General features: G+C 41.1%; 1 protein-coding gene across 1 annotated transcript; it reads right to left on the bottom strand.

The window, feature by feature from the left end:
* Positions 1-701: 701 nt before the first annotated feature.
* On the bottom strand, positions 702-10,417 carry rab25.S (RAB25, member RAS oncogene family S homeolog). The gene is given in 5 exon segments (NM_001096399.1): positions 702-2,588; positions 2,937-3,017; positions 3,458-3,654; positions 5,195-5,390; positions 10,172-10,417. Coding segments are annotated over 5 exon segments (651 nt in total). The 5' UTR covers positions 10,212-10,417; the 3' UTR covers positions 702-2,451.
* Between the last annotated feature and the right edge of the window lie 1,338 nt (positions 10,418-11,755).

Below are 11,755 nucleotides of genomic sequence, written 5' to 3'. Positions count from 1 at the left end.
ATTTCAAAATACAAAAAGTGGGGTTGTGGGTGCACTCCAAGTCCAAGTCCAAGTTATGATCCTAATTTCTAATTTCACCCAACATCCTCTATGGAATCGCCTTCTTGCTTATAGGGAATTTCCATTTGTTGGGGGCCCTCTTGCCTACACCATGTTTACCCTCTATTGGGCTTCTCCTCTAAACAGTTCACTGAGTTGGGGAACTTCTTAACAGGGGCAGCCTTGAGTAGAGCTGTAGTTCCCTCTCCTGAGGCCGCCTAAATACAGTCTATGTATAGGCACACCGCTGTATACCCTAAAACTGGTCCTATTTCTGGAAAAGTCTGCATAGCACGGGCCCTCCTGCATACAGTATATGCAAGTTTAGCTGTCCGCTTCTTCCATACACCAATGTCTCTGCAGGTAGGATCTCTGCTAAAGCTCATGTGCCTTTAGCTGGTGACCTCCTGCATGAAACATAAACATCAACAGGTTCCCATGCTGTTTTAGGATGAGTATCATCAGGGGAGAAATTATAGAGGAAGCAAACCCTGTGGCTGCTGGGGGGAACATTATGGGTGGAAATGTGATAAATGCTAAATTGTTTCAAAGGAACATGTAGTCAGAACCAGCAGTGCAGGGAACAGCAGAAGAAAGACACCTTCAGTCTAGGCTTGGTGCCGTGACACTATTGGCAAAGTATTAAAAGTCTTTAGATATCTAAAAAAAAGGGCTTTAGCTTTATTTACACAATTCTCATGTACATTAAAATTCACACAGCAGCCCAGAGCACACCAATATTTGTTAAAATGATCCAGTTACCCTTGCCCTCCCACTAGATCTGGCAGATTCATAAAATGTTCCCTAATGCCTAATAGACATGGAACTTTTTTTACTGACCCAGCCAAGCACAGCCGCCTTTATTACACCCATACAAAAACATACACTAGTTATCCGTTACAATTCCTAACTATAAGAGCATGCTGAGGGGCCATTAAAGGCCACACTAAGGGCCCCTCAATATGCAGTTGAATGTAGGAAGGATAGGAGACAAAAACAGTAGCTGGTGCAACATAGATTCAGAGTAGAGCAAGATGGGGCAGGCAGATGGCAACATTAACACTTTACATTAGTTTTGCTGGCAGTTGCAATGCCGCTGTTATTGCAACTCCCAGTAATGTCTGATACAGTAGTGATTCCTTATATCTGTAACCAGTGGCTTAACTGCCATAAGCAGAACCCACAGGGCCCTGGACCAACCTTCTACCCACTAGCAACCACCCCTCTACCAGCACCAGTTCCATCAGCCCGTGTCCTTCCTCCATGCCTATCTGATATTGAATGCACGTGTCCATTTTTGGGGTTGGGAAGCAGCTGCAGAATATACTGATGTGGTTTGAGGGGGCCTGGCAGTGTTTGCATCCTTGGAATGAGGAGCCCTTACCAAAAGTTGGGCCTCAAAGAAGCACTTGAACCCCAAAATGTCAAGCTTTATAGTTACAAGTTACACTTTATCCATACATGCAATAAGAGGCACAAAGTAACCCATAGCAACCAATCCGATGTCTGTTTTGAAGTGATTCAACTTTAAGTTAACATTTAGGGCCTTATTTATCAAAATATTTCTGAGTATTTTTATAAAAAATAAAGTCAGAGCAAACTAGAATCCACATTTTACCCTTATTTAATATTTAAAAAGCACTGCTTAATCAGATCGGGGACAAACATGAAAAAAGCGAGCGAAAATCCAAATAGTATGGGGGTTTTTTCCCGAATTGCTAGGTTTTTTTTGGGCTTTTTCAGATTTTTGCCTCAAAAGTCAGACATAGTCAGTTTTTCACAGACCACAGAAACTTCCAAATAGAAGTTTGTATTTGTTAAAAATCCTTTTAATCTATATCTTGGTTTTCACTATCTCCTTACTACATTAGCTGCTCTATCTCTGCCCTGCACGGCTTCATAAAAACTACAGCAATAGAAAAACATGTTCCAACTCTTTGGTGGTAAATGTTTAGAATAGGGTCTGCTGCCACCACTTTATGGTTCCATTCACTATTACTGTTCCAGCATACTTCTACTAATTCTGTGGGGTTGGACTTGCCTTCAATAGTAGTATGGTGGGAAGAAGAAGGGCAACTTGGAGGCACATGTCTTTTTGATAGCTAAACATAATTAATACTTTGTGCAAGTAAAGTACAAGGTTGATACGAGGGAAGAGGATTAGAGTACTACCAGGTCCACTGAACCTTTCATCATAATGGTGGAATCTTTAGGGAAAAAGACTCCAACATACACCAGACAAGGTCATTGTTCCTACCAGTGTTCTAGTTGTTAGGGGTGAGTACCATAGCACTCTACGTTATTTCTAGATCTTAACAAGTAGAGATCAAGTCCTTTGCTGGATCAGTGGCCTCCAACTTCTTTTTGTCTTCATGTGCTGTGAATTTTCCTATTTGTGATGTTGCCAAAAGTCTAGACGTTTTGGCAACAAGATCTCTTCTGCTCGGTAACCTGGGTGATGGACTGGGTTGGAGAAGCCTCTTTGGACAGGTTTATTGTACTTGGCTGTTGAATTCCCCCCTTCAACTTCAGAACTCTTGTGTAGATGTCTAGAAGCGAAAGAGGGGAACAATAAATGTTATCTGCTCAATTTAGAAGAACACATATCAGCTGCCGCTGTAGCTCCGTCTGCATTTGCCCAAACCAGTGGTGGTAAAATTCTTGCTGTGATACTCTTTGAAAAGTTTGATTCTAGAGAACATTTGATTGTGATAACCATGTTCCATAAATCAATTTCATAGGGGAAATTCCTAGCATTTTAATTGTATGAAATCACAAATAAATAGCACTTGTGCCCCAGCCATTGGTTTAGAGGCCAATTCCTTTACTGATTTAATATAATATCATTTTATCACCTACTGCATCTACACAGGCCTGCCCTGCTTTATTGCACTTACCTCGGAGGATTGTTTCAAAGGCCACTTCCACATTGGTGGCGTCTAAGGCGGACGTTTCTATAAAAAGCAATCCATTTTGTTCTGGCAGGAGGAAGGAGGATAAAGGGTCATTGGTTCAGGAAGTATCTTTACAGGATATAAGTCACATGTAAATGATGTGTCATCTGTACAAAAACATATGGTCTCGTATCTAGTAAAACATCAGCAGTTACATATGAAGTTAATCCACAAATTATGCTCAACAATGTCTCCCAAGATCCTTAGATTGCCTCAAATGATGGAAGGTTTGGTCCCACAATATCTGCTCCTTCTAGGTTTCATTATATAATGGACTTGTAGGTGTGTTCTGCCAAAGGCATGGTCCCCTTTGTGCAACAGATATTGCTGGAGTCCTGAAAACCAATATTAATACTTTGTAGGGGCACCTAAAACTAGACTTACATTGGGCCCCATTGGGAAGCTCCCTCATCATTCTGTCTAAGGTGAAGCAAATTCTAATTGGAACTCAACCACTGTGTTACCTGCATAGGCTTTGGCCTCCTCTGAGGGCACCTCCTGGGCTTCATCCTTAAGGTCACACTTGTTCCCAACCAACATGACTACAATGCTGGCATCTGCATGGTCATACAGCTCCTTCAGCCACCGGTCCACATTTTCATAAGACTGATGCTTGGTGATATCATAGACCAAGAGAGCCCCGACTGCTCCCCTGTAATAACTAAGAGAAGAACCCTGTATTAGAGTAATCAGCCCCAATGTCCTTTCCTTGTCAAAGAACTTCAATAAATTCATTAACTGCACATCAATCTAGTTATAGCTACAACTGAATTTAAGGGACAAAGAAAAGGTGAATTACTGAGTAGATGGCAATTTATCATAAACTTAGACCCCCAGGCACTCCTCTTTGCTCAAAATGTCACCAGCCTGGTGTACACTAGTAGCAGGACGCTATAATTTACATTATCTGCCTAATTGGCATTGGCAGGAATGATACCTGATGTTTATCTTACTGCACACACCCTTCTCACAACTGCCAATGCACCATAAGCCTTAGGTTGAAGAAAAAGTCAGTTGGTTTGTTTAAAGGAGGCCTAAGAGTTCCTGAGGTGTGACGGCTGATGAAAGACTGTGGAAAGGCTAAGTCCACATTCCACTCGTAACTGACCTTAATTGTTTTATATAAACACAGTCAACCCCAAGCAAGCTATGTCCTTCATGTCAGTTCAATGATCTTTCAGGTGACAGTCATGATGACAAACGGAGGATGAACTGCGTACAGTGATGGTAACCAGGCAACCCTGTATCCCCACCCACTTCCTTGGCCAGTACATAAAGGTATTACCAAGTACTCAATGTGGGTTTGGAGATTTGGAGCTCGCCTTTGCTGTCCAAGATATTCTTAGAACTATGTCTGATATAACAAAGCCTACATATATATATATATTTAACCTAGTTATGAGCTAAAGGGGGCTCATGGGCCAAATGTTGGATCTCAAAGTGCGACTTGAATCAGATCCAGTCTAGTAACCCATAGCAACCGTTAGTAATGATAGTCATTTTAATATTGCTGAAGGTGAACTGGGCCCTGCTGACACCTAAGTTGGCAAAGCCAGCTACTAGGTAGAACAGCTACAGAAGACCCATTAATTACTATTATCAATGTTGCTCAACATGGTACAGGGCTTCTCAAATGTAACACTTGTAGGGGACCATCTCCATATAGGGTTAGCATAGTCCATGTGCTTGGCAACATCTCAGAGATTGTGCTGCCCTGAAGTGATAAGAACCAAAGTCTGGCTTATAAATTACAAATGTTCTATGGATAGGGTTGTTGGCCAACAGAATCTGTCTGCCCTTACTTCTCCACTGACCATCCATCAATAGTCCTTCTAACCCCAAAGAGTGTTGTAGAAATCACTACTTAGCTCTCCTACACTAGACACTGAGCTGTCTGAACAATTGGTTTAGGTTACTGGCCTTGGGTAAACTGTGGTCACGAAACTACACAACCCCCTTTACCTTCAATATGTAGGAAGGGCAAGAGGATTCCTGGTTTCTTGCTCTAGGCTAGGGAGTCCTGCTCACCCTCCAGTAATAGTAGTGCTTTCTACAACCCTATTTGGGGTTAGAAGTCATATATTGGAGCAGTAAGGGATTTAATGGTAAAAAGTGTAAAGTTGTACACCAGTTTAGTAACTTGGTAATCTCACTGGTGAAACCAGATAACCAGATGGAATATGGTTCCCCTGTATACATACGCGGAGGTAATGGCTCTGTAGCGTTCCAAGCCGGCGGTGTCCCAGATCTGTGATTTCACCAGGTGCCCATCTACTGTTAGCGTGCGGGTTGAGAACTCTACTCCAATGGTGGTGCGGCTGTCGTGGCTGAACTCATTCCTCGTAAACCTGGAGAGGAGGTTGGTTTTTCCCACCCCAGACTCTCCAATCAGAACCACTGTCAACCAGAACAGGAAAAAAAAGGAGTGGATAAATGTAGTTCCTTGCCCAGGAATAATTCAGGAATAATTAGAGCACTCAGTGCCAGATAGCAGTCGTAAAGCCTTACATGTATGAAAACGGCTGCGTGATATATTGTGGTTTAAATACATTTTGAAATTGGGGGGTTACATTTTTGGTACTCATCTACCAAAAGACGCAGAAAAACAGGAAAATGCTCAGACAATGGCAACCAAAACAATGAAAGTAAATTGGCTGATTAGCCAATAAGGGTTATCCTTACTAAAAAAGAGAGGCACCTTGAAAGGATATTATCAAATATATAATATAATTATAAAGGATAATATACAAATTTAAAAAAGGATTGTATATAAATGTGTCTGATATGATGCAAACGGTAAGAATACATCACTGAGACTGGAGGAAGGGAGATTTCACCATCAGCATAGGAATAAGGGCAGTCAAGTTATGAAATGTTCAACAGAGCCTGTAAGGAGTGATTTATTGGGGTTTACAAGTAATAGTATTTCCTTATGACATGAAAGGTGATGTATAATCAACAAGCGGAATACAGGGTTGTGTTGTGTAAATCTCTGGGTGCCAAGTCTTCCTTAAATGTACAGCTACATCATGTGATAAAACATAGAATATTTAGCATTTTATTACTCATTATCACATTATAGAAATATAGGATCCAACCAGGGAGACACCCCATGGATAAATCCCAGTGATTATCCAAAATGAGCCTCACTAGGGTGTGCACTGCCCCCTAATGGAAGTACAGACACTTCTCCATTACTCAGGAGTCAGCACCTTATTAGTCCCTATAGGGTTAGAACTACTGCTTTCTGGGCCAACATCTGTTGATTGGGAAAGTCAGAATTAACCATCAGTGATTAGTCTTCTCTGATCACTGATAACAACCGTCCTACCAAACTTTCAGATTGGGCTTCCAATATATCTAGGGGAGCAAACAATCTCCACCAAACCTCAACTGACCTAGAGGCTGAAGGCACCACTCCAAGCCCGCTATTATGGGAAATACTGCAGTAGGAGGATTCAAACACAACTCGCAATTGGTCTTCAGTTGTTTTTTTTAAAGGGATACTGTCATGGGAACATAATTTTTTTTCAAAATGAATCAGTTAATAGTGCTAATCCAGCAGAATTCTGCACTGAAATCCATTTCTAAAAAGAGCAAACAGATTTTTTTATATTCAATTTTGAAATCTGACATGGGGCTAGACATATTGTCAATTTCCCAGCTGCCCCAAGTCATGTGACTTGTGCTCTGATAAACTTCAATCACTCTTTACTGCTGTACTGCAAGTTGGAGTGATATCAACCCCTCCCTTTTCCTTCCCAGCAGCCAAACAAAAGAACAATGGGAAGGTAACCAGATAGCAGCTCCCTAACACAAGATAACAGCTGCCTGGTAGATCTAAGAACAACACTCAATAGTAAAAACCCATGTCCCACTGAGACACATTCAGTTACATTGAGAAGGAAAAACAGCAGCCTGCCAGAAGGCATTTCTCTCCTAAAGTGCAGGCACAAGTCACATGACCAGGGGCAGCTGGGAAACTGACAATATGTCTAGCCCCATGTCAGATTTCAAAATTGAATATAAAAAATCTGTTTGCTCTTTTGAGAAATGGATTTCAGTGCAGAATTCTGCTGGAGTAGCACTATTAACTGATGTGTTTGGAAAAAAAGTGTTTTCCAATGACAGGATCCCTTTAAGCTGTTGTTTGTGAATTATTTACCCAGGTCTCTGGTTTGAACTCTAAACTGTCAGATTAACATATACAACAAGAAGTGTCAGGTTGGCAGACTGAACAATAAATAGGAGAAGGTCTGGTTGCTAGTGTCCCTGAACCTAGAAACCAGATAGCTGTGGAAATGCAAATGCAACTCACAGATACAGTGATTAAAGGATATTGTACTGTGCAAGAGGATTGCCTTGGCTTGGAAGGGTTTATGTGCAACATTAGTGCTGATACGTGTTTACACACTCACTGTTTCAGAGGAGAAAGGTCAGGGCACTAGGATTTTATCATACCTCCCTGTAGCAATGTCTCAGCGGGTGACTACCCAGCAGTTGTGAACCAGCTGAAGATATGTGACCTGTAAGTCTGACCTGGGGCAAACTTTGCACCTGTTATTACATAACCCATAGAGTTTCCACAAAAAAAACTACAGCTGGTGCCACCAAAGGGAGAGCAAGCTATGAGTATTTGCCTGTGGCTTATTCATGGATAACAGCAGCTCTCATTCCTGCTCTCACCATAGTGATATCACAAGGGCCATGAAGGTGCGGTGTGATATTTACCAAGAGCAAACACAGGACCACGTTTCATTCCATCCCATGACTCCTCACATAATCCAGTAATAAAGAAACGCAGGATTTGTGCCCATGGCATTTCCTATTCTCGTCCTTTATTTGTACAGCGCCGCCAGTGGAGCTTAAGAGTTAATAACCTCAGTTCTACATTATACAAGGGGAAGTAATCATCTGACAATATAAAAGGGGAAGTTAAGTTGAAATAATGCAGTATTAGTCACCCAAGTCTTTTTTCTGCATGTTCTTTCCCCAATATAGTTTGCATTACTAGTCCTGAGGTTACACCTACACTAGGGCGGAGGACTAATTCAAAGCCTGGAGCTGCCGGAGACATCACTTGCAGAATTCTTATACACGAGTAAAGGAACCTTGTACAGCTTTTTCCAGACTAGAAAAGCAATTGGGACTCATTTAGTAATGTTGGGTACAGTTTCTTAAAAGGGTGGTTTACCTTTAAGCTAACTGTTGGAATGTTATAGTATGATCAATTCTAAGCAACGTTGCAATTGGTCTTCCTTATGTATTTTTTTTTATAGTTTTTTAATAATTTGCCTTCTTCTTCTGACTCTTTCCAGTTTTCAAATGGGGGTCGCTGACCCCATCTAAAAAACAGATGCTCTGTAAATCAACAACTTTAATGTTATTGCTACTTTTTATCACTCATCTTTCTATTCGGGCCTCTCCTATTCATATTCCAGTCTCTCGTTCAAATCAGTGCATGGTTGCTAGGGGAATTTGGACCCTAGCAACCAGATTGAGGAAATTGCAAACTGGAGAGCTGCTGAATAAAAAGGTAAATAACTCAAAAACCACAAATAATAAAAAATGAAAACCAATTGCAAATTGTCTCAGAATATCACTCCCTACATCATACTAAGGGGCTGGTTTATCTTAGGTTGAGATGAATTTTTCGAATTCAAAAAATTCTAATTTCGAGCTATTTTTTGTGTACTTCGACTAGGGAATAGTCCAAATTCAACTGCTGAATTGCAGCTTTAGCCTATGGGGGACCTCCTAGAACCTATTTGGAGATAATTGGTGAACTTTGAAAAATGTAAGTTTTTTTGGGGAAAAACTTTAATTCGAATACGATCGAATGCTCTATTACGATTCGAATTCGGCCGAATACGGACCTATTCTATCAAAAAAGGGACCCATAGGGCCAAAAAAAACCCCGTAATTTCGGTTGGTCTTTTTGAATTCAAATTTCGAAGTTTTTCAAATTCCAAGTTCGACCCTTGATAAATATGCTCCTTAAAGTTAATTTAAAGGTGAACAATCCCTTTGATTATCAAGCCTGACATCTCCTCCCAGACCCCAACACTGCTTGACAGCTTTGTGTATATCATCAAGTTAAGTCTAAATCCATTCTCACCTGTCAATCAAGGACCCCCCCCCCTTTTTTTCTGTGAAAAAAATTTAAACTAAAAATAATTCTGGAAATGGTAACGGAAAATAAATTCTAACTTTTGCACCTTTCTCCTGGTCTCCTTTTGTAAAGCTAATGTAAAACCCAGCCAGCCAATCAAAAGGAAGACTTGTTCCCGAGCAGCCAGTAAAAACCATCACCTGAATCTGCAATATATTTAGTTCTACATTGCTATTATGGGTGCAGCCTTGCGTATTCCCTGAAGGGTGCCTGAGACTTAAAGGGATTCTATTGTGATTTTTATGATGTTGTTTTTATTTCTAAATGACACTGTTTACACTGCAAATAATTCACTGTACAATATAAAAATTAATTCCTGAACCAGCAAGTGTATTTAGTTGTAATATTGGTGTGTAGGTGCATCTCAGGTCATTTTGCCTGGTCATGTGATTTCAGAAAGAGCCAGCACTTTAGGATGGAACTGCTTTCTGGCAGGCTGTTGTTTCTCCTACTCAATGTAACTGAATGTGTCTCAGTGGGACCTGGATTTTACTATTGAGTGTTGTTCTTAGATCTACCAGGCAGCTGTTATCTTGTGTTAGGGAGCTGCTATCTGGTTACCTTCCCATTGTTCTGTTGTTAGGCTGCTGGGGGGGACAGGGAGGGGGGTGATATCACTCCAACTTGCAGTACAGCAGTAAAGAGTGACTGAATATTATGAGACCACAAATCACATGACTGTGGGCTCCTGGGAAACGAAACTGACAATATGTCTAGCCCCATGTCAGATTTCAAAATTAAATATAAAAAAATCTGTTTGCTCTTTTGAGAAACAGATTTCAGTGCAGAATTCTGCAGGAGCAGCACTATTAACTAATTTTTTTTAGAAAAAAAAACCCCAAAAAAATAAAAAAATTTCCCATGACAGTTTCTCTTTAAAGCACTTCATTTAGCAGGCAAGGCCACTTGTGCCCAAAGTATTTCTTTAAGATGGATTAGAGAGAGTTGTTGGTGCTTATCCGTAAGCATTAGGGAGCTGCTGGGGATAATTCCATGGCTCACCTACCTTTAAAGACAAAGTTAAACTCTTCTTCCTCTGAGGCCATGATTTCCTCTGAACATTGATCCCTGCTCCTCCTGTGCCGTCTCTGTGCCAATCACGTGAGTCCCTCTTGGTTATAGAAATGGAACTTGTCAACTGCCAGCTCCTACTGCCTGTAATGTGCGCCCTTGTTGGGGTGCGAGGGGATTCCTGGCATAACTTTGGTACAGTCTGCAGAGAGATAGACGCCGGTCTAACAGGTGGAGAGAGGTGCAGGTTTGTGAGTCAGTGGGTGTAGCATTGTCGCTTTGCTTCCCTGGCTGTGTAGGTGTCGACTTTCTGGTTGAACAGGTAACAGAGTGCAGCTTGTAATGGCTTGGGTGCAGTGAGCAACCACCAGCTGTTAAAGGAACAGCAACATAAAAAATGAAAGTGATTTAAAGTAATACAAATATAATGCAGTGTTGCCCACACTGGTAAAACTGGTGTGTTTGCTTCAGAAACACTACTACAGTTTATAGAAACAAGCTGCTGTGTAGCCATGGGGGCAGCCATTCAAGCACAGGATACACAGTAGATAACAGATAAGTACTACTATAGTTTATATAAACAAGCTGCTGTGTAGCCATGGGGGCAGCCATTCAAGCACAGGATACACAGTAGATAACAGATAAGTACTACTATAGTTTATATAAACAAGCTGCTGTGTAGCCATGGGGGCAGCCATTCAAGCACAGGATACACAGTAGATAACAGATAAGTACTACTATAGTGTATATAAATAAACTGCTGCTGTGTAGCCATGGGGGCAGCCATTCAAGCACAGGATACACAGTAGATAACAGATAAGTACTACTATAGTTGATATAAACAAGCTGCTGTGTAGCCATGGGGGCAGCCATTCAAGCACAGGATACACAGTGATAACAGAAAAGTACTACTATAGTTTATATAAACAAGCTGCTGTGTAGCCATAGGGGCAGCCATTCAAGCACAGGATACACAGAAGATAACAGATAAGTACTACTATAGTTTATATAAACAAGCTGCTGTGTAGCCATGGGGGCAGCCATTCAAGCACAGGATACACAGTAGATAACAGATAAGTACTACTATAGTTTATATAAACAAGCTGCTGTGTAGCCATGGGGCCAGCCATTCAAGCACAGGATACACAGTAGATAACAGATAAGTACTACTATAGTTTATATAAACAAGCTGCTGTGTAGCCATGGGGACAGCCATTCAAGCACAGGATACACAGTAGATAACAGATTAGTACTACTATAGTTTATATAAACAAGCTGCTGTGTAGCCATGGGGGCAGCCATTCAAGCACAGGATACACCGTAGATAATAGATAAGTACTACTATAGTTTATATAAACAAGCTGCTGTGTAGCCATGGGGGCAGCCATTCAAGCACAGGATACACAGTAGATAACAGATAAGTACTACTATAGTTTATATAAACAAGCTGCTGTGTAACCATGGGGGCAGCCATTCAAGCATAGGATACACAGTAGATAACAGATAAGTACTACTATAGTTTATATAAACAAGCTGCTGTGTAGCCATGGGGATAGCCATTCAAGCACAGGATACACAG

This window comes from Xenopus laevis, chromosome 8S (assembly GCF_017654675.1).
Source record: "Xenopus laevis strain J_2021 chromosome 8S, Xenopus_laevis_v10.1, whole genome shotgun sequence".
NCBI lineage: Eukaryota > Metazoa > Chordata > Amphibia > Anura > Pipidae > Xenopus > Xenopus laevis.
The sequence above is the reverse complement of the archived record's forward strand: the minus strand, read 5'-3'. Positions and strand labels throughout refer to the sequence as shown.